At 66.8% G+C, this 22,390-nt stretch overlaps 1 protein-coding gene across 2 annotated transcripts; it reads left to right on the top strand.

The window, feature by feature from the left end:
* Nucleotides 1-330: 330 nt before the first annotated feature.
* On the top strand, nucleotides 331-22,145 carry TTYH3 (tweety family member 3). Of its 2 annotated transcripts, none has more exons than XM_077140453.1 (14): nucleotides 331-457; nucleotides 9,655-9,824; nucleotides 10,036-10,147; nucleotides 10,237-10,457; nucleotides 10,839-10,934; nucleotides 11,702-11,774; nucleotides 11,973-12,048; nucleotides 13,412-13,467; nucleotides 13,745-13,837; nucleotides 14,857-14,949; nucleotides 15,050-15,186; nucleotides 16,985-17,158; nucleotides 17,638-17,713; nucleotides 19,585-22,145. In XM_077140453.1, the coding sequence occupies exons 1-14, from the start codon at nucleotides 335-337 to the stop codon at nucleotides 19,657-19,659; spliced, it is 1,575 nt and encodes a 524-aa protein (XP_076996568.1). In that variant the 5' UTR covers nucleotides 331-334; the 3' UTR covers nucleotides 19,660-22,145. The 2 variants fall into 2 exon arrangements, with proteins under 2 accessions (XP_076996568.1, XP_076996567.1); XM_077140452.1 differs by lacking the exon at nucleotides 19,585-22,145 and adding an exon at nucleotides 18,428-18,560.
* The last annotated feature ends 245 nt before the right edge of the window (nucleotides 22,146-22,390 follow it).

Genomic DNA, 22,390 nt, shown 5'->3' with positions numbered 1-22,390 from the left:
GGGGCCGGAGGGGCGGGGCCAGGCCGGCGGGCCAATGGGGCGCGGAGGCGGGCCCGGAGGGCGGGGCGGGGCCTGCGCGCGGGGAGGCGGCGGCGGCGGCGGCGAACAAAGAGGCGGCGGGCGCGGGCGGCCGAGCGGGGCCGAGAGGGGCCGAGCGGAGCCGAGCGGAGCCGAGCGGAGCCGAGCCGGGCCGGGCCGGGCCGGGCCGGGCCCAGGACCTGGCGGGCGATGCGCGCGGCCAGGCCGGGGTCCGCGGGCCCCTGAACCCCGCGCGCCCCGGGCCCAGCCGAGGCAGCCCCGCAGCGCCGCGCGCCGCCCGGGCGCCGGGCCCGCCATGGCCGGGGTCAGCTACGCGGCGCCCTGGTGGGTGAGCCTCCTGCACCGGCTGCCCCACCTGGACCTGCAGTGGGAGGCCACCAGCAGTCAGTTCCGGCCCCAGGACGCCGACTACCAGCAGGTGAGGCGCCCGCCACGCCAGCACCCTTCCCGGGCCCACGGCACCCCTCCCCGGACCCACGGTACCCCTCCCCGGGCCCACGGTACCCCTCCCCGGGCCACTGCACCCCCTCCCCGGGCCACGGCACCCCTCCCCGGGCCACGGCACCCCCTCCTCTGGGCCACGGCACCCCTCCCCGGGCCCACGGCACCCCCTCCCCGGGCCACTGCACCCCCTCCCCGAGCCACGGCACCCCCTCCCCGGGCCACGGCACCCCCTCCTCTGGGCCACGGCACCCCCTCCCCGGGCCACGGCACCCCCTCTTCTGGGCCACGGCACCCCTCCCCGGGCCCACGGCACCCCCTCCCCGGGCCACTGCACCCCCTCCCCGGGCCATGGCACCCCCTCCTCAGGGCCACAGGACCCCTCCCCGGGCCCACGGCATCCCCTCCTCAAGGGCCACGGCACCCCCACCCGAGGGTCATAGCAACCCCACCCTGAGGGCTATGGACCCCGTCCCCGGGCCATGGCACCCCCTCCCCGAGGGCCATGGCACCCCCATTCCAAGGGTCATAGCAACCCCTTCCCGAGTACCACAGTACCCTCCCTTCCCGAGGGCCACGGCATCCTCTTCTGAGGATCATGATCCCCTCCAGGAGTCACAGCACTTTTCCCCAGGGGTCATAGCGTCCCCTCACTGAGGGTCACGGCATCCCCTTTCCCGAGGGCCCCAGCACCCCCTTGTCAAGGACCATCGTTCCCCCCCAAGGACCACAGCACCCCTCCCTGAAGGCCACCAGCCGTCTCCTTGAGGACCACGGTACCCCTCCCTGAGGGTCAGGGCTCATCACCTCCCGAGAGCCTGAGACCCCCATCTGGGGTCACGGCAGCCCACCCTCATGGATCACCCTTTCCCGAGGGGAAGGTCTTAGATGCCCCCACCCAGGGTCCACATCCCCCCATATTGCAGCCTCTGCCTTGCGGTCACCACAAACCCTCTCTTCCCAGCTTGTGTGGAGCTGCCCCCCCCCCCCCCCCCGCGCCATGACCCTCAGCCAGCTGCCAGCCCCCACCCTGGCCCCCCCAGCCCCAGGCTCCTGGGGTGTCGCCTGGCAGCCCCCAGCCCAGGCGGACTCTAGGACCTGGGACCGAGCTGATGGGTGCAGCCAGGAGGGGGTTCCCTGTCCCAGGCCTGCCAGGGGCATCCCCCGGGCATGGAGAGGAAGGTGGCCTGAGCCCAGGCCTGCCTGCTGGGCGCTGACCCCTGGACTGTGCCGGGAGCCCGGGGATGGAGGCAGGGGGCCTGGGCAGCCTTCCCCAGGGAGCAGGCTCTCCTGGTGGGGCTCTGGGCCTGGTCCCAGCCTCGGGCATCCGAGCCAGGCCAGGGGGCATGCTGGGGGCCACCCCTTCCTCCTGGGGTGCGGATCCCTGGGCGCCTGAGCCCCTTATTGGGAGCCCATGGGGTGGTCCGGCCCCATGATACCCTGCACCTGCCTGGAGCCCGCAGGGCTGCCCACTCCCCAGTGCCGGCTCCAGCGCCCGGGCCTGCCGAGCCGCGGGGAAGGGGCCGGGGAGCTACAAACCCACACCCACACTCGGCGGGCACAGCCCTCGGGGGCGTCCAGGGTGGCGGTGCCCCTGGAGCTGGATGTGCAGCAGATCGTGCGTCTGGGGGGGAAAGTCTTCTGAGGCCAGGGGCGGGGGCCGAGCGGGAGGGTTGTGAGCAGCGCCCTGAGGCTGCCCTCCCTCTGCCTTCCAGGGTGCCAGGGGTCTGCTGGCAGGGGTGGGCGCCGGGGGCTGCCCTTAGTCCCTCCCAGGCCTCCCAGGGCTTGGCCGCGTGCGAGGAAGGACCCTGCGACCTCCGGCCCCCCGCCTTGCCACGAGGCTCTGACTCACCCCCGCCGCCTCCCCTGCACCCCGGCAGGATCAGCCCGTGAATAATTCACGGGTGGAAAGCAGCCTGGCTCCGGCCCCTGCCACCTCCGTGTGCATGCAGCGTGGGCCGCCAGGGACTCCAGGCCCGGGTTTGCGTCTGGCTCGGCCTCCCGCTGTGGGCGCTTGGGGTGGGTGCCTGGGCCCTCCTCACGTCACGGGCTGGGGGTGCCCTCCTGCAGGGGTGGGGACAGGAGCCAGGGTGGGGGTCCTGCTTGGAGCCGGCGGGCGGCTCCTCCCTGAGCACGGGGGAGGTGGCTGGTGGGGTGCTCTCCTGGGTGTCAGGGGGCTGCCTGCCCTGGCCCCTCCCCACCACCATTTCTCCGTCCCATCTGGCCCCTTACCTGCCCTGACCTGGGCAGCCCCTCTGTGTCCTGCCCTCACTTGACTGCTCCCCAGGTGGGGCTCCTGGCTCCTGGGGCAGGTGGACCTGGGTGCTGCCTGGGGCCCGGGGGGCCGTTGTCCTTCTTTGCTGCTTCCTGACCGCAGCCGCTCTCGGGAGCCCCGGCACCCAGAGCCCAGCCTCGTGCCCAGCCCCTTTTCACACCGGGGAGCCTGGGACTGTCCCTCGTGCAGACACACACGGGGGCTCTGGAGGGGACAGCGCAGCCTCCCAGCGATTCGGCCCAGCCGAGATCCTTCCGGGGGTCTCTTGTCCCTGCCTCCCTAGCTGCCGGATCGGCCCTGGGACTGGGGGCTTCCTGGGCCCCCAACGTGGGCAAGGAGGCCCCACTGCAGGGACCTGGCTGTGGGGGGCGTTTGGAGCCTTCGGGGCTGTTCTGAGGGACAGGGGCCTGCAATCTGGGACACGCGACCCCGTGTGTCAGCCTCTGCCTGGGCCACCACAGGGGCCATGGGGAGGGCTGGTGGTATCGGGGTCAGAGGTGGCGTTGGGGCGGGATCGTGGGCACCAGGGTCCCAGCCTGGGCTTCCATTGGCAGAGCTCCAGCCGCCCTCAGGCTTGGAGTGAGGCCGTGGGTGGAGGTGGACAGGGCACCCTCGCCCAGTCCTGGCCCAGCACCTACCTCCTGTGGGGCTCAGGCTGCCTTTGCCACAGTGAGGCTGGGACTGTCCTCAGGTTTGAGCATCGTCTTGGGACAAAGGCTCCCCCTTCCTGAGGCCTCGCTGGGCGAGAGGCCCCAGGCCCTGCACCGTCCCTTGAGCCCCATGCCATGGGCTGAGTTGCAGGGAGGCCGTGAGGCTGGAGGAGGGGGGCCTTTGGGCTCAGCCCGCCCCGCGTGCTTGCCTGCCACCAGGGTCCCCTGCTCTGCACCCTTGGCAGCATGACCCAGGTGGGGTCCCCAGGCCCGGACCCAGCCATCTCTGCACGCCCTGAGCCCCTCCCATGGCCCGTGAGTGGTGGGGGGGGCTCTCACCGCTGAGTGCAGGGCTGGCCACCCAGAGTGACCCTGCGGTGGGTCATCAGCCTGGGTGCAGACGCTTGGGGACCTGGGGTGTTGGGGCCAGGCCATCTTGCTGGGGAGCATCTGGATTTTCCAGGATGTTGGTGCCTGGGGTGGGGAGGCCCAGCCTGGGTCCTTTGGCTCTCTCCTCCCGCCTGTGTGATCTCGGGGAACCCCTCCTGCTCTGGGCTTCACTTGGGGTGTCTGCCCACTCAACCCGCCAGCCCTTCAAACCACCCCCAAGCCTTCCCACACCCCCAGCTCTCAGTCCCCCTCATTTTGCCCACTGCTCCTCCAGTGAGAGGCTGGAGAGCAAACGATTTCAGCCTGCTGTGGTCATGGTGCCAAAACGGGCTGAGCTGAGGGGGCTGGAGACCAAGGAGGTTTCCTGGAGGAGGTGCCAGGGCTGCTGGGGAGGCTGCAGGAGGCTGAGGACACCCAGAGGGCTGGCCCCTGCCCGCCTCCTTCCTGACCCTGCCACGGGCCAGCCTGCACCTGACACAGTGCATGGCACGCTGGACCCCCAGGCCAGGTCACAGCTCTGGCTGAGCAGATGTGCCCAGCGTGGGGTCCTCTTCCCACTAGAGCCCTGAGTGCACAGAGGTTCTGGTGGAAACCCTAATGGTTCACTGGGGTAGCTGTGCTGAAATCTTGGGGAGTTGTGTTCCAGGCAGAGGGACCCGCATGCACAAAGGGCCTGGGGCAGAGAGAAGTCTGGGCCTCAGGGAGGCAGCCGAAATGAGGAAGGAGGCCCTCCGGTCTGAACGTGCTGCCTCAGGAGGTGGTGAGCTCCCTGTGCCTAGAGGTGTGCAAGCCAAGACCAGGTGGCTCCTTAGAGAGGATCTGAACTCTGGGACCAGTGGTCTCCTCGCAGAGAGAGACCTGGCTTGTGAGCCCATTGCACCTTGCTGTAAGGCTGTGGCTGCCTGCTGCTGGGCTGGTGGTATGGCCATCCTTCTCCTCCAGCAACAGGAGATGGGCTGTGGCCGAGGAACAGCCCTCAGCGCCTGTCTTCCAGCTTACAGAGTTAGCCATACGCATGCAGCGTTTGGAGACAGCAAAAGTACCAAGGCAAAAATGCACCCCTTCACCTGGAGTTTGTCCGTACAGATGTGCTCTTAGAGTAGGTGACACTCGTCCTGGGAACCCCTTTCGCCACCGGCTTTTAAAGCTGTGGCCCGTGGCCCATGGTTCTTGATGTGTTCCCAGAATGCCAGGGTTCAGAGGTCAGAAGTGCCAGAAATGCTCCTAACAGGACAGTGCATGTGGGGGGCTGGGTGGAAGCTTCTAGAGCAGTGCCTGGTGCACAGGAGCTGACGAGCTATCTCCAGGGTGCGGGGGCCTCAGGACCTGCCTTGGCGGAGGGCAGACTGGCAGCAGGCCCTGCCGGACCCATCCGCTCTGGGTGATGACCCATTGCACAAGTCAGGCCCAGGGAAGAATCGGACTGGCCGAGCCTGAGTCGCCCCCAGGGAGAGGGATGTCAGGGCCCACCTGGGGCCTCTGCGTGGCGTCTGGGGGCGAACCCCTTGCTGGTACTCGCTGTGGCATTCTGGTGGCTTCTGTGTGGTGCCGTGGTCTGCTTTGCTTGTACACATCTGTGGCAGGTCCCGGGTGCTTTCTCGGGGTTCCATCCTGGGGTGCACTGGAGGCAAGAGACGGGGTCTTCACAGCTCTAGCTGAGCGTGTGGCGGGGATCTTCTTCTTGTCACTGGCCCCCGTGCTCCCCGTTGCCGTGGCACTGCCCACTCCCATCCTGCTCCTGTCTCTTGCAGGAACCCCCATGGCCCCCCTGGGGAGCTGCAGGGAGGGGACCCTGGTCCAGCTCTGGGCCTGGGGGCCACGGGGTGCAGGCCCTCTGCAGTGAGGCTCACCTGACATTTCTGAGGTGCCTCCTAGGGTCCCTGTGAGATGGGCAGCGCCCTCCCATCCCACTCTGCAGCTGGGGCTCAGGGGTGCCCTCAGGCCTGCTCTGTCCACCTGCTCTGGCCCAGGCCAGACCCCTCTGGGCACACCTGCACCTGCACACAGATGCAAGCAGCCCTCGGTCCTGGGGTGGGCTGGCGCCTCCCCCTTCCCAGAGGAGGCCGAACACGTGTCCCCACAAGCTTCTGTGCCATCCTTATGGCGTCTGCTGGGGCCAGGCCAGGCCGCCCCCAAGCCTGAGTGGCCCCTGCCTCCTGCCCACTGTGCCGTGTGCTAGTGGCCTCAGTACAGGCTGGGGGCTCAGCCTTCGTCAGGGCACCCCCAGGCGTTGTGGGGCACTTCCAGCGTCCAGGGGCTGCGTTCACAGACATGCTCCCTGAAGAGCTGGGGACCTGAGGTCTGCGTGGGCCCCCAGCCCTGATGGCACCCTGGGGCACTTCTGTGTGGCCTGTGCTGGCCCTGTCTGCCGTGTGCCTGCGCGTGCATGTACGTGCTGTGTGTGTGCAAGTACAGGCGTGTGTGAATGGGGGTGCACGTGTGGGCGTGGGTGTGGGCGTGTACAGGAGTGTGGGCATGGGTGTGTGCATGTACAGGCGTGTGTGATGGGGTGCACATGTGGGCATGGGTGTGCATGTATGGGCGTGGGTGAATGGGGGTGCACGTGTAGGCGTGGGTGTGGGCGTGTACAGGTGTGTGTGAATGGGGGTGCACATGTGGGCGTGGGTGTGCATGTATAGGCATGGGTGTGTGCAGGGGCTTGCATCTGGCCCAAGAGGAGGGAGCAGGCATGAGCAGGCCGTGGGGGGCCTGGAAGACCTGGGTTCCCTCAGCCAGGCCTGGGTTCCAGCCCGGCCCCACCTGCTCACGCCACCTCCCCGCCCATCCTGCACCCAGATGTGGCCGGCATCCGCGTAGGACAGCCCCCACCTCAGAGCAGGGTCAGGACAGGGGTAGGTGGGTCTCCTTTCCCAGGAGAGACATTCTGTAAGATCTGGGGGGCAGTGGAGAGAGGTGTGCAAACGTGGGCAGCACCGCCCCAGCCCTGCACAGAGAGCCCTGCATCCCATCGCCCAGAGCTCCCAGGACCTTTGGCTGGGGCTGGGTGTGGTGGTGGCTGTTGTTGGGGTCCCTGAAGACCTGGCAGCCACAGAGCTGGGCGCAGGGCTGATTTGGGGTGGGGGCTGAGGCTACAGAGCTCTCTGGCCACTCTGGTGCTTCCCTAGTGGTGGGGGTGTTTTCCAGGGGCAGCAGGGCCCCTGTGCACCTGCAGGGCTGGGAGATGGGGACCAGGGGGCTGTGCAGCCCCTCGTCTCCGCCCCCCACCGGCCTGCGCCTGGTTCCTGCCCTTCGGCCTGGCGGGCAGCCAGCGGCCATGGCCATGGCTCCGGATGTGGCCCGAGCATCTCGCCTTGCCTGACCGAGCGCTGACAGATGGAAAGTTCCATTTGGTCAGGGCCCAGATGCTGATCAGACATTTCCCATTCTCTTTCTGAATGGGCCCAGGAGAAGCAAAGGGGACGCCAGCCCCGAGGGGAGGGGCAGGGCCTCCGTGGACAGGCGCCCCAGGAGGGGTCCTCTGGGGACACAGCCCAGGGATCGGGCTGGGAGCGGCTGTGCCAGTCTGCCATCACCCCGAGTACCCAGATTTGTGCACTCGACGAAGACAGGCGTGCCAGTTTCCAGTGGGGTGGTGGGACCCCGGGCTGGGGACTTCAGCCTGTGTGACCCCCGGGCTGTGTGACCCCAGGTGGCGGCCCCAGGCTGGGGCACCCTGCAGCTGCCCTTGGGGCTGCCCCATCCTTCTACATGACATGGACCCAGCGGCCCCAGCTCTGTCACCCAAGAGCTGCCCCCCATCCAGGGAAACCATCGTGCAAAGGACAGCTGCCCACCCCCTCCCGGGTTTGGGGGTTGAGGACAGGAAGGGGCCTCGGGATTCCCGAGCCTGCCGCCTGCCCCAGCTCTTAGCAGCCGTCCTGGTAGGGCTGTCAGGCTCACTTAGTGACTTGAAGATGGAGGCTCGGGGAGGTGGGTGCCCTTCCCTTGGGTCCCCGGCCGAAAGGGGCCCTGCCCTTTGCCCAGTAGGGACCTCAGCAGGGCCTCTCCCTCCCCCTCCCAGCACAGAGGCTGAGGCAGCTGTGTCCCAGCCCCCAAGGGTCCGGGGGCGGCCCTGCACTCTGGGTAGTGGAGCGAGGGGCCCTGTGCCCTCGGTGCCCTGAGACCTGGGCTGTGGTCTTGGCCTGTACCCAGCCCCCGGCTCAGCGCCAGGGGCAGGGGCAGCAGAGGGGCTCTGTGCCCAGCGTCGGGGCAGGGACACCCTGCACCCTGATCTCACCAGTGGGACGCCCTGTTCCAGGCAGGCTGCTGGGCCCGTCTGCTCGTCCCGCGGCTTCAGCTTTCCTGTTGGGTCAAGGGGCGTGGGTGGCCCTGGCGCCACCAAGACTGCATACCCTGAGGCACCTGCCAGGCTGGGGGGGTGGGGGCAGGCACTTCCCGTTTGGGTTCTGTCCACGCAGCCTTGGCCTGCACCAGTCCTGGGCTTCAGGTCTCGTTTCCGCAGCCCTGGACGTATCTCCCGGGAGGCCATAGGCCCATGGGTCCGTCCCCTTGGGCGTCCGCTCTGAGCCAGCCTCTTTGCAGGCGCAGGCCAGAGCCCTTCCCGGGCTTCCCGTTTGAAAACGGGGTTGGGGGCAGACAGGCTGGGACACCAGGGGCCAGGTCACCAAGGGCACAGGACGTGAAGGGCTTCCCGGGGGTGGTGGTGGATGCGCAGAGTCCTGAGATGCTGGTAGCTGCGGGCAGGGACTGGCCTTGGGGAGGCTCAGGGTCTCTGGGGCCAGGTGCAGACACGATGGGGAGGGGCTCTAGTGGGGAGGGGGCAGCATGGGGGTTACTATGGGGTGCACGGCTCCTGCCTGGAGACCCCCGGCCTATGTGGCCTTGGGAAAGTCCCTGTCCTCTCCTGTGGGATGTGGTGGGGTGCCATGGCTCTCGTGCCGGCCCCCGACCTCCTGTCTGCCCTCCCTGACCGCAGGTGGCCAGCAGGGGCGCATGTGGCCTGTGGGTTCCAGATGCGGTGGGCGGTGCCTAGCCTGAGGGAAAGGAGCAGATGGCCCCCCAGACACCCCCAGGCTGCACGGGGCAGGGCTCGCGGGTGGCTGTGGCTGCAGCCTGCCATGGGTCACCAAGGTCCACCCAGCCCTGGGCAGTAGCAGAGCCTCCAGCCACGTCTCTGGACCTGCCGTGGGGTCCTCACCCACGCTGGCTGGGGGTGGGAGAGGCTGCCCCCAGCCGCAGGAATCCTGGACGGGAGGGCTTTAGGGTCAGGGAGGCTTTAGCGGGGGTTGCCATCCCCCGCTGCCTGGCAACCATCTCCTGGGTCCAGGCTCAGCCCCTCATATCCGGACCCTGGCTGGAGAGGGGCCATGGTTGCTGGAGCATTTTGGCCGAGGCCCGGGGACGGACGTGGCCCCACGCTGGGTGTTGCCTTCTGTGCGTGCTCTCTGCAGAGGGCCGCAGCTTGTGCCGACCCGCCACTCCCTCGGGCTGTGGGGGCCTGTGGAGGGCGTCGGCCACCCCATCCTCACTAGGCGGGGGTCTTCTGAACCTGGGGTGCATGTGCAGTACCCCGTTTTTTCTCTGGAACCTGATCTCTTTCTGTGGCAGGGGTGAAGGGTAGAGAAAGGGGCAGTTCATGGAGTAAACTGAAGAGTGCTATGCCCGGGGCCGGGAGTATGTGGTTGGGACAGATCCTGGGCTGCTGGGGTGTCAACCTCCCTGGCCCCACCCTGAGGCCAGGCCCAGCCACGCACACCAGGGTCTCAGGGAGAGGGGCTGGGGGCCGCAGTTCCCAGCTCACGGAACCATGCCGGGCAGGTGCAGGCGGCCAATGAAGGCCGAGGGGCTCCAGGCGGGTCTGCAAGGGGCAGCGGTGCCCTGACTCCACCTGGCCTGCAGGCGCTGCTACTGCTGGCCGCCGCCGCGCTGGCCTGCCTGGCCCTGGACCTCGTGGTCCTGCTTCTCTACTCCTTCTGGCTGTGCTGCCGCCGCCCCCGGAGCCGCGAGCCGCTGGACGCCGACTGCTGCTGCACCGCCTGGTGCGTCATCATCGCCACGCTCGTCTGCAGGTGAGTGGCCCGGGCACACCTGACGGGGTCCCCGAGGGTGGTGCATGGAGGCCCCGGAGCTGGGTCCGCACACAGTGGGAGGATGTACGAGCACGGCCCCTTCCTCTCCCTGCACTGCCCTCCCGCCGCCACCACCACCCTCGGGCTCCCGGGCGGACAGTGTGCAGACAAGTGGGTGGGGCCGGCACCCTCACGCGCCCTGCCTCCCCAGCGCCGGCATTGCTGTGGGTTTCTATGGCAATGGAGAGACCAGCGATGGCATCCACCGGGTCACCTACTCACTGCGCCACGCGAACCGCACGGTGGCCGGGGCCCAGGACCGCGTGAGTGTGTGTGTGCATGTGCTCGTGTGTTGGGACGGGCGGGGCGTGCCCTGGGGCAGGTGTGGGATCTCACGGTGGCCCCGGTGCAGGTGTGGGACACAGCGGTGGCCCTGAACCGCACGGCCGAGCCGAGCCTGCAGAGCCTGGAGCGGCAGCTGGCCGGGCGGCCGGAGCCCCTGCGCGCTGTGCAGCGGCTCCAGGGCCTGCTGGGGACACTGCTGAGCTGCACGGCCGCCATCCCTTTCTGGAAGAATCCGGCCGTGTCGCTGGATGGGCTGGCCGAGCACATGGACCTCTACGATTGGTACAGGTGGGCCAGAGCCCTGCCCACCTGCGTCCACAGTCTGCCCCCCTCCCTGCTGCACCCCGGCCTCAGCATTGCGCCCGGGGCCGGGACACAAGGTCTGGCGTTCGGGAGGGACCAGGCCCCTGGAGGTCCCTGCAGCGGAGCCCCCACCCCCGCAAGACCCCTTTGCAGAGCGACACGCGCCAGACTCACCCAGTTCCTCCTTGCCCAGCACTCAGCTCCCTCCTGCAACCCCCACTGCCTCTGACCCCCTGCTGTCCCCACCCCTGCTGACCCCGCGGCCCGCCCAGCCCCACACCTCGCCCACCCCTCCCACCCCTGCAGCCCCACGGCTCCACCCAGCCCTTGAGGCCCCGGCCTCCCTCCAGCCCTCTGTGCCCGCAGGTGGCTGGGCTCCCTGGGCGTGCTGCTGCTGGACGTCCTCATCTGCCTGCTGGTGCTGGTGGGCCTCATCCGCAGCTCCAAGGGCGTCCTGGTGGGGTGAGTGTGCCGTGGGGGCGGGGGGCACCCCCATCCACGCCCCTCCCCGGCCGGGCCCTGCCTCTACCCCTGACACGGGTCCTGGGGGTCCAGGGACCAGGTCTCAAGCCGTCGGCCAGCCTGCCCTGGGATTCCCACCAGTGTCCCCCAGCAAGGCAGCCTCAGGCCACGGAGGGCAGGGGACGGAGGGAGACCTGGTACAGTGCCCAGAAAGCCATCCACCTCAGGGTGTCCAGGTTCAGTCCCAGCCCTGCTGGTGGCTGACTGGTCCCCTCGGCTGCTGTTGCTGAGCCTGTGTCCTCCCTGACTGGGGAACAGGCGGCAGCTTGGCCTGGGGGGCCAGGGGTCAGCAGGCCCCTGAGGTGGAGCATATGGGGCCAGAGGTCAGGATGGGGTCTTTTGGCTGAGCCAAGGGAGTGGGGGTGGAGTGGGTGGTCAGGCAGGCAGGGGGACAGGCAAGGGCCTTGATGCCCCAGCCAGGGAGGCCGCCTTGTCTTCAGGGCACGAGCAGGAGGCCCCCGTGGCCCTGAGACTCCCCTGGCTGTTCTGTGAACGGGCTGGGTCCCAGGGAGAAGGGCAGGGACCCGGCTGTAAAGGCCATCACAGGCCTTCCACCCAGCCCAGGCCCTCGGGGTGGCTCTGCCCAGGTCAGCCCAGGAAGCGGCCATGTCCCGGGGTCCAGGTGTGCCTGGGACCAGGCACTTCTACACTGCTGGCCCGCTGTGTCCCCTCTGGCCGGGACGCTGACTGGCGTGCTGTGCCCACAGGGTCTGCCTGCTGGGGGTGCTGGCTCTGCTCATCAGCTGGAGCGCACTGGGCCTGGAGCTGGCCGTGTCTGTGGTGAGTGGTGGGGGTGACAGTGGGACCCTCTGCTGTTCCTGGGGACAGGGTGGACGGGGGAAGCTGCCGCTGTCCCCACCCTTGCCCTGGGCATGCAGCACGTCCGTGGCCCCCACTGCGGACCCCATCTCCCTGAGTCGAGGCATGCCCAGGGGTGGGGGTGCCTGTCCAGCTCCTCCTTGTCCACCCACTCCCCAGGGCTCCAGTGACTTCTGCGTGGACCCTGACACCTACGTGACCAAGATAGTGGAGGAGAACTCGGTGCTCAGCGCGGGTAAGTGGCTCTGGGCTGGTGCCGGGTGCCCTGGGGGGCTCTGCGTCCTCAGAGCTGGCGGGGCCCAGTCTTGTGGAAGGAGGCCCCAGGTGGGAAGCCACTGCACAAACACTCGGCTTTCCGTGAACGGGAGGCTCCACACAGAAGGGAAACAGACGTGTGCACAGCAGGATACATCAGGGCAAGGGCGGCAGGGCTGCAGGGGATGGCGGGTCTGCAGGTGATGGGGTAGTGAGTGACAGGACTGCAGGTGATGGCGGGGCGGCGGGTGATGGCGGGGCAGCAGGTGGTGGCGGGGCAGCAGGTGATGGCGGAGCTGCAGGTGATGGCGGGGCAGCAGGTGATGGCGGGTCTGCAGGTGATGGGGTAGTGAGTGACAGGACTGCAGGTGATGGCGGGGCGGCGGGTGATGGCGGGGCAGCAGGTGGTGGCGGGGCAGCAGGTGATGGCGGAGCTGCAGGTGATGGCGGGGCAGCGGGTGATGGCGGGGCAGCAGGTGACAGGGCAGTAGGTTGGAGGTGCTGTTCGCTGGGCTGGAGACAGAGGGAGGAGGGCTAGGCTGGAGGGCGGGCCAGGTGGGAGGTGCAGATGTGTACCCAGGAAGGCAGGCGGGTGCTCTGTGAGGTCAGCAGGGCCCCGTCACAGGCGGCTGGTAACAGCTGTCCTAGCCACCTCCTGAGCTGCTTCCAGGCCTCACGACTCGGGGTTCTGGGGCTCTGGGCCAGCACGTGTGGCTCCTGTGTCATGCGTGTGTGGGGGCAGCTGCCTGCTGTGCCCACTGCCAGGTGTGTGCCAGGCAGTATGCTGGACCCAGGTCTCAAAGGCCAGAGCAGATGTGCCACTTGTTATGGTTTCTAAGTGCTTTACTGATTTGTTTAGCTTTTAGGAAGTTCTTTTTTTTTTCACTTTGACGTACTTTTATGATTAAAAAGACTCAGCTGCTAGAGTGTCCAGGAGGCAGGGCTCAGGCGAGGGGCAGCTGTCAAAGCTCCTGGGCTCAAAACTGGATAGGAGCTGAGACCCCAGGGGCTGGGGGTGGTTGTGCTCCCTGCATTCAGCTGGCCCCCCTTGGCCTGTGCCAACCTCTTCCTGCCCTACCCCCAGCCAGGGTTGGGGCTTCTGGCTTTTGCAGCAGAAGCCAGGAAATCAGAATTGCAGGGAGGTTCCCCATCTTTAAACCCCGGCCACTGAATACAAACCTGCCCGAACATGCATGAGCCACACGGCCACTGTATCTGTCCCCACCTCTCCAGGGTGCGCTCTGGCCTGAGACGTTTTGTTCTGCCCGAGTGTCTGGCGAGCAGACACCTTGTCCTTGTCCGCCCTGGGGACATGTACGCTAATCGCCCACTTCTCTCTGCAGACATCCTGCAGTACTACCTGGCCTGCTCACCCCATGCCGCCAACCCCTTCCAGCAGGTGAGAGCTGGTCTGCGCCCACCCCGGGCAGCCAGAGCCAGCCCCTCCACCCGTAACACCTCATCCCTGGGGGTCCTAAGGTGCCTCGGGCAGGGCACGACAGTCACTGACTGCCCTGGCCCAGGTCAGCTCTGGAGGGCCTGGGGTGTGAGAGGGGGCAGGTCCTGCGGGGCAGTGTGCCCCAGCCCCTGCCAGCCCGCAGCTGGCTTCCCTGGGGGTCACGGCGAGGGGAGATGCAGCCCCTGCCCACTTCAGCCGGGCTCTCTGTGCCAAGCAGAAGCTGTCCCGGAGCCACAAGGCGCTGGTGGAGATGCAGGACGTGGTGGCAGAGCTCCTGCAGGCGGCCCCTCGGGAGTACCCCGCCACCAAGGTGGGTGCCAGGCCAGGCGGGCTGCAGGGGCCTGGGCCGCAGGGCAGGTGCGCGCTCTGTTCAGTGGGGAAAGTGGAAAGACATTAAGGAACGAAACAAAATGTAGCAGGGGCTCAGGGATTCTCCTGGCGCGAGCTCGGGGGCATTTTGGAAGTCTGTGGGCTTCTCCTTCCTAAGGTTTGGGGCCTGAGCATTTATATATTAAGATGAATGTTGCTACTTCAAATTGGCTACTTCCTTTGATTTCTTATTTCTGTTTGAAGGAGGGCAGCCTGTGGTTTCTGTGCTGAGTGGGTGGGCAGGTTGGGTTCCGGAACTCCTGTCTGGGCCTCGGGGGTCTTGGGAAGGGGTGAGAGGACAGCATCGGGCTCACACGCGGGGCACTGCCCCAGGCCAGAAATGTCAGCGGAGCTGACCACGTGTGCACACACATACACTCACCGTGCAGCGTGTACTCTCACCATCCCATGTACACTTACCATGCACACACACTCACTGTACACACGTGCTCACTACACACAAAACATACACATTCATACGCATCCACTTCATACTGGCATGCACACGCCAATTGTATGCACACTTACCCATATCCCATGCTCACACGCAAATACTCACACATACCCCACACTCACATACATGCACATTTACCATGCTCACATGCATACACATGTCTGTGCACACTCCAGGATTGGGTTCACTCTGTGCAGTTTCATATACTGCTTTTTCACTTACCCTATCACGGGAATCTTCCTTTTTCCTCAGAAGGTGAACTTTAAGGCAAATCCAGCCCCTCTTGTCAAGCACTTGAGGCTGCCACCCTCCTTTCCTCACTGTCCCTGGGGGGCTCAGGGTGCAGACCTGGGGTTCCCGTTTTCACCAGGCCTGCCCCTAGGCCCTCTGCCCAGGTCCTGCCCTGGGACCACAGGGTCAAGATTCACCCTTGAAGTTCTGTTGAGGGCACAGGGAGGGGTGGCAGCCTGGCCCCCTGCCTGTGCTGACCCCACGTGTTCCCCCAGGACCACCTGCTGCGCGTCCAGGAGGTGCTGAACGGCACGGAGGTGAACCTGCAGCAGCTCACAGCCCTGGTGGACTGCCGCAGCCTGCACCTGGTGAGGCGGGGCCCGGGCCCTGCAGGAGCGCGGAAGCAGGGGCGGCCCGCACACCCGCCTCACACGGCCTTCCCCATCCTTCTGTCCCCACCGGCCTCAGGACTACGTGCAGGCCCTGACCGGCTTCTGCTATGATGGCGTCGAGGGCCTCATCTACCTGGCTCTCTTCTCCTTTGCCACAGCACTCATGTTCAGCTCCATCGTCTGCAGCGTCCCACATACCTGGCAGCAGAAGAGGTGAGACCAGTGGCCCAGAGGTGTCGTGCAGTGGGCCTGGGTCATACAGCATGCAGGAGGCTTTGGGGGCATGTCCTTCTGGAGGCACCACGTCCTGGTCTCCAAGGGCAAGGCGCGAGTGTGTCCTCACCTCTCAACCCTCTGAGCCTGCCAGCAACTGAAGCAGGCAGGTCCAAGGGGAGTGGCCTCAGGGCTGAAATGCTGAACCTGAAGTTGTTCCTGGCCCAAGAAGGCGTGTTGGTCCAGAGCAGGCAGTCAGAGGAGCCAGCGGCCCCACCTCCCAGTGCTGCTTTGCGCCCATACCTGAGGCCTGGCTCACCCCCCGCTTCCCAGGCAGGCAGCCCCTACTGCCAGTGTGCAGGTGGAGAGGAGGGCAGCTGGCCAGCTTGTCCTGGGGTAAGCCAGCTGAGTGATCTACATGGAGCCAGTTCTCACCAAGCCTGTGTCCTCACCTTTAGGAGGGAATACTGCAGCCCCTGCCTCAGTCTCCCCAGCCAGTGCTGGATTAAGTGGAGGATGGGGATGCATGGCTCAATAGGGACCACTAGAGTTGGGATCAGCGGCCGCCATGCGCTCCTAATCCCCAAAGCTCTGCCCTCTGCCCTGAGCATGCACGGCTGGAAAGATCAGGAGGTCCTAGCGAGGCCCATTCTCTTGCTTGGGCCCCACGGTACATCTCCCAGACCCTCCCTCCTCCCTCCCACCTGGGTTGTGACTGCTGCTTGTTAGCTCAACTTTGATGGAAAGTAGCTCAGCTCAGGTAGCTTTACTTTGTCTGGACTTTTCTGTTTTCTTTGTGATAGTGGCCGTGCTGGTGGTGGGCATGGTGATGGTGATGGTGGTGATGGTGGTGGTGGTGGTGGTGGTGGTGATGGTGGTGATGGTGGTGGTGATGACGGTGATGGTGGTGGTGGTGATGGAGGTGGTGGTGGTGGTGGTGTGATGGTGGTGGTGGTGTGATGTTGGAGGTGGTGATGGTGATGGTGGTGGTGGTGGTGGAGGTGGTGGTGGTGGTGATGGTGGTGGTGGTTGTGATGGTGGTGGTGGTGGTGGTGGTGGTGGTGGTGTGATGTTGGAGGTGGTGATGGTGGTGGTGGTGGTGGTGGAGGTGGTGGTGGTGGTGATGGTGGTGATGGAGGTGGTGGTGGTGGTGGTGGTGGTGTGGTGATGTTGGAGGTGGTGATGAGGGTGGTGGTGGTGGAGGTGGTGGTGGTGATGGTGGTGGTGGTGGTGGTGGTGTGGTGATGTTGGAGGTGGTGATGAGGGTGGTGGTGGTGGAGGTGGTGGTGGTGGTGATGGTGGTGATGGAGGTGGTGGTGTGGTGATGTTGGAGGTGGTGATGAGGGTGGTGGTGGTGGAGGTGGTGGTGGTGGTGATGGTGGTGGTGGTGGTGGTTGTGATGGTGGTGATGGTGGTGGTGGTGGTGGTGGTGGTGGTGGTGGTGGTGGAGGTGGTGGTGGTGGTGGTGGTGGTGGTGGAGGTGGTGATGAGGGTGGTGGTGGTGGAGGTGGTGGTGGTGGTGATAAAGGTGGCTGCTCTAGGGTAGTTACTAAGAGCGCAGTGTTGGAACCAAGCATCTGCATTTTGAATCCTGGCCTCATCTTGTTTACTGTGTGACTGTGGAAAGTCATTTGTCTGCTCTGGGCCTTAGCGTCTGTACCTGTGGTGGGGGCTGTAGAAGCAGACACCCCTTGGGGTTGGGTGCCCCTCACACAGGACACTGCACAGAAGAGTGTGGCATCCTGGTGGCTGCTGTGTCAGGCCTGCCCCACTGAGCCCAGGCCGGTTACCCCCACAGAGGCCCCGATGAGGACGCCGAGGAGGAGGCAGCCCCTGGCCCGCGGCAGGCGCACGACAGCCTGTACCGCGTGCACATGCCTAGCCTGTACAGCTGCGGTAGCAGCTACGGCAGCGAGACCAGCCTGCCGGCTGCAGCCCATACCGTCAGCAACGCCCCGGTCACCGAGTACATGTGAGCTGCCTGCACCGGGGCGGGGGATGCCCGGGGTGGAGAGGAGAGGTCCAGGGGCAGGAGAGGGGACGGGGCCTCGCCTTGAGATCAGAGGGGGCCGAACGTTTCCGGGTGTGGGGGCTGGGCCTGGCGTTCAATATCTCGCGTTCAATACCTCCTGCTCCCTGGTGGCCTGCAGGGGTCGCATGGTCGGACGGACCGTCCCTTCCAGGGCCTGACTTGGGATGGGGCTGGGCAGCAGGAGGCCTGGCTTGGGCTAGAGAGGTGCTGGGCCGGGGCAGACAGGTGGGGAGCCCCTGAGCCTCCCATCACAGGGCCTGGAGGGAGGGTGCTGAGCGGGGGCTATGAGCTCACCTGGGGAGGGTGCCCGAAGGTGCCCGCCATGCTGAAGGCAGTAGATGCTCGTGCCAGGGTCAGCAGGGGCCAAGCTGTGACCGTGGCTGGAGGCACCCACGGCTCTCCCCCGCCCTCCCCTGCAGGAGCCAGAACGCCAATTTCCAAAACCCCCGCTGTGAGAACACCCCTCTCATCGGGCGCGAGTCCCCGCCACCTTCAGTAAGTCTCGGGGCCGGGAGGGTGGGCTCAGGGTGGTCTCGGGCAGCAAAGCCACCAGCCAGGAGAGCTGGGGTCTCCCCAGGGGCTTCTCCCCCCAGAGTCCTCTCTGCTGGGGTCTCTCTCCCCCCACGGCTGGGCCTCCAGCTCCTCCCCAGGTAGGCTTGGTTTGCCCTGGGGCCTGAGTGGGCAGCCACAGGGTCAGCTGCCCAGGTGGTCAGCACTTGGGTTCGAGCCCCTTTCTTCTGGGCAAAGGCCTATCTTCAGGCTCGTGGTGCTGCCCAGCCGCGCTGGGTGCCTGTGGTCTTGGCACCCTCTCTCCCCACACCTCTTCTTCGGTCTCCAGACTTAGGGCAGGGCCTCAGCCTCTGGGTCCGCAGGCTGCCGTCCGTTCTCTCTCTGTGCTTGGTTCTTCTCATCGGCACCCTGCAGTCGTGGCCCATCCTGGGGTCAAGGCTGGGTGACATGGGGACAGGTGTGAGGTGACAGGTGATGGTGCCAAAGGCCAGGAGCTTGTGAGAGAGGCTAGGGGCCCTGGGAGCTTCCTGGGGCGGGGGTCAGAAGCTAAGGGGTCCCTGGGGGGCCTCAGGCTCCTGCTCAGCCCCCATCCCATCATCTCCTGGACCTCAGCAATCTGCCCCCACTCGCCCTGCGGCCATCGGGCCGGAGTTGAGGCCCCTCTCTCTTTCTCTTCCTGCCCCCCTTGGGCCCTCCTAGCGCTACCTGGCTGCCCTGGACTCTGGCAGCCACATGGGCTGGCAGTTTAGGCCCCAGGACAGCGCCCGGACGCTGTGGTAGCCGTGCCCCGAGCCACAGGTACCGGCCGCCTGGCCTGCCCTGGCCCCTGCCTGCCATCTGCGCTCACCCCTGCTCGCTGCGGCCTGGGGGCACGGCTGGCCGTGCCGCCCCAGCCTGGGCACAGGTCTTCACAGCTCCTGAGGCCCGCACTGCAGGGACCCCCAGCCCCCAACCCTGCAGCGAGGAAGCTTCTGCCCAATCCCTGTGGGTGCCCAGGCCGGGCTTGGGGGGCGGAGCGCCGTGCAGCGGGTCCAGGCCAGGCCGCCCTGCATGTCCATGCGCACAGGCCGCTCCCGCCACCCCTGCCCGACTGTGCAGGCACCGCCCCGGGCCCAGTGGCATGGCCCACCCCACGCCCACTGCATGGCCACGGAATGACACCGCGTCCCTCTGCCCACCTTGTGTCTGCCCTCAGGACAGGACACCTGCTGGGGTCCGGGCTGCTGGAGGGCAGAGCCCCAGGCCTTAGTGGTCCCCAGAGCTCTGTGCAAGGCCCCAGCACACAACTTGCTGGGGGTGGCAGCTGCAGGCACAGGTGCACACTCACGTGTGCACTTCCATGGCGCTGGTGCACAGGTGGCCAGAGATGCTGGCTGGGGGCGGGAGTCAGGCGGACTGGGGGCTCTCCCCTTGCCACCCCCCTCTCCTACACCCAGGAGGGGCCTGCAATTGTTCACCACCCACGAGGGTGTAGCCCAGGGGCCGCCCACAGGCCAGGTCTCCTGGCCTCTGCAGGGCTCTTTTCCTGCTCTCTGGGCCCTTGGGGGGCATCGGCCCCGACTAGGGTACCACACTGAACCCCCTTTTTGGGACACCCACCTGTGGGTCTTGCTCGGGCCGGGCCTCAGCTCTAGGCACCTGCAGGTGGTCCTGGGGGCAACACCTAGGGAGCCCCCCAGACCTGTCTCACGGGCGGTGGCTGGGCCTGGGCCAGTGGCCCCTCCCCGGCAGCCCCACCCCGAGTGCGATGGTCTCCAGGGATCTCGGCTGGGCCGTCGTGCCCTCCTCCTCCCCCTCCTGAGCTGGTCTCTGCCCCTGCCGTGCCCGCCCTGCTGACTCTCCCCTTTTCCCTCCAGTACACCTCCAGCATGAGAGCCAAATACCTCGCCACCAGCCAGCCTCGCCCCGGCTCCAGCGGCAGCGGGCACTAGACGCCGTGCCGGCCAGCGCCACCCCCGTGCCAATCGCCCCCGTCCTCCTGGGGCCAGCGCCGCCCACTCAGCCCCACACGTCTCACCAGGCCCACAGCCCGTGTGGACCCCACCCAACCCCCTTGTCCCGCAGGTGACGGCGGCACGGCCTGAACTGCGCACACACCAAGGCCAGCAGGGGTTGTCAGGTCTCCCTGGCGCGGGGCTGCCCCCTCTGTCCCCCAGACGTCTGCCAAGCCCTGTGCTTTGCCACTCATCAGGCCCTTCCTGACTCGCTCCCGCAGGCTCCCGGGCCAGTGCTGAACCCTCTTCTCTACCTGCCCGCCCCCTGGGGACCCCTCCCCTGCTGGCAGCCTCCGGTCACCTGCTCTAACCCGATGCTCCCCTGTCCTGATGCTTTCCTGGGCCTTTCACCACCCACAGGTGATCCAAGCCGCCTCTGCCGGCCCCGCCGTCACCAGCAGGCCGTGGGCAGAGATGCGCCACTGAGCCTCGACTTCCCTTCAGTCCCCTCCTGGGTGCGGGGCCCGTGTCCCCCAGCGGCCAGCGGCCCCGCCCCGGCCCACCGGCCCTGCCCGCTTTCTCCCCAGCACCCACAGGCCCACAGCACCCAGCCTGGCTGCACCCACCGCCTGCCAGCTCTCCTGACCCCGGCGGCCTGTGCCACTGTCTTGGTGCCAAATCCTCTTACCCCCACCCCAGATGCGGCAGCTCGTCCGGTTTGTTTTTGGTTTTTGCACTAACCATGTTTGTCATCTCTAGGGCAGGCAGGGGCTACGGGCCGAGCAGGCAGCGTGGAAGGGACCGCCTCTGCTCCCCTCCTCGGTTCATTTCCATCCAGGACCCAGTGTCCAGAGGCCCTGCCTGGGGCTGGCACCAAGCTGGCCACGAACATACCCCGGCCCCTCCACCCCTTCCCCCACTAACCACTAATCTCCCTCCCAGCCTCAAGTGTGGCCCCACGTCCAGGCTGGAGCAGGGCTGCAGCCAGCCCCCGGGAGCTGAGGTGCAGAACCGTCCCTTCGTGGGTGCTGCTGGGGAGGGCTGTGGCCTCACAGGCGGCTGGAAGCCTGGACCCCCTCCCCAGGCCGGGGCCCCCTGCCAGCCTCATGTCCGCACCTGTGAAATGGGAGCAGGGCTTCCCTAAGGTGCTCTCTGCTTTCATGCACATCTGCTGGGTTTCCCTCCGTGGACAGGGGCCATCCCCTGATCAGGACCAGGGGGCAGGGACGGTGCCAAGGCCGCGAGCCGTGGGGGGCCCGGTTTATGCCAGCGCAGGACAGCCCCCTCCCCCTTCCCTCTGCAGCTGAGCCGGGGAGACGCCCTCCCATTCCGGAGACCCTCTTTGTGCTGCTGTCTGGGACCAGAGGGGGGTGCTGACGGGGGGAGAGGGGCAGACTCGGGGTGCCTGGCGGGCCTCAGCCCAGAGTCCCCTGGCAGGGCCACAGCTGGCCAGCGTGCTCGGGGCTCTCGTTGGCCTGCCCTGGAGGGCCCCTTCACAGCCTGGGGGCCGTACCCCGCCGAAGCCGGGAGCTGCATCAGAAGCACAAGGGGCCACGGGGGCCGGGCCGTGTGAATGTGCAGGGCGAGGCGGGCCCCCCATCAGCGCCTGCCTGCGGCGTGGAGCCCCTCCAGCTCGCCCAGGTGGAGTAAAGACAAAGGGATTCAGACCTGGGCGTCTGGGGCTGTGGGTCCTGTTGTGTTTTCATCCGTCTTCAGCCCTTCCCCAGCCCGGCCCGGCCCGGCAGCCTCTGCTCAGGTGGCCAGGCCAGACCCCTCCCAGCCCGAGTCCCCTCCCGTCCCCTGTCCCTCCCCCACCCTGGTCCCCCAGGGTTGGGGGGAGGGAGGGAGGAGAGGGAACCCTGGGCCTCCCTGATCCGGCCCAGCAGATGGGAGGGTCCCCAAGGCCCTGCCCCCTACCCCCTACCCCCCAGCCGGCAGGGTGTGGTAGTGGAAGGGCCGGACTGGGGAGCTCACCCCCCTGCCCCCCATCTCACTATGCAATTCCGGTCCACCTCCCCAGCCCCGGGTCCCCTCTGCCTCCGCCCCGGTGAGAGGTTCAGGCCGCCCTGCGCCCCCGGTGACTCCAGATGGGGGCCACGGGGGCTGGGCCTCTGTAATTCCTTTGTGTCTACCCCCGGGGTTGAGCCATGCCCTTAAGTTTGTTTCATGGTATATGTATGGTTTTGTCGAGACTCGAACCTCATCGCCCTATCCTTGTACCCTGCCCCTGTGTTTTCCACCGAGTGGCGGCTGAGGGTGGCCCGCCCCGGCCCCCGACCTCCAGAGCCCGGCTGTGCGTGCCGTCGCTGTGGCCTGGTGTTGGTTTTCTTTTTAAACTGGGTTTGGGGTTTGACTTTGCTTTCTTTGGGGGGCGGGGGGCTTTATTTTTCTTGACAGATACTAAAAATCTCATCTATGTAATTTCTGTGGTTTCTATTCAGCTTGGGTTTAATGTTTTAAAATAAATAAATTTTAAAAAACAGGCCTCTTCCTGAGTCGTCCTGGCCTCTTCCCCAGCAGCAGGACACAGCACAGGAGCGGGTCTGCTGCCTTCATGTTTGGGGAGACCGTCCTGCGTGGTGGGGACACTGGGCCCCTCAGCAGCTCCTGTCACCAAAGGCTGGGGCTGGGCATGCGAGCGTCCGGGCAAGGCCAGTCAGGGAGGGTGACAGGTCGGCAGGGCGGGGCCGGGGGCTTTTGGGCAGAGTGCGGATCCGGTTGGCGTTTC

Source organism: Tamandua tetradactyla, chromosome 23 (assembly GCF_023851605.1).
Source record: "Tamandua tetradactyla isolate mTamTet1 chromosome 23, mTamTet1.pri, whole genome shotgun sequence".
NCBI classification, from domain to species: domain Eukaryota; kingdom Metazoa; phylum Chordata; class Mammalia; order Pilosa; family Myrmecophagidae; genus Tamandua; species Tamandua tetradactyla.
Note: the sequence above shows the minus strand (reverse complement) of the source record. Positions and strands in the feature narration are given on the sequence as shown.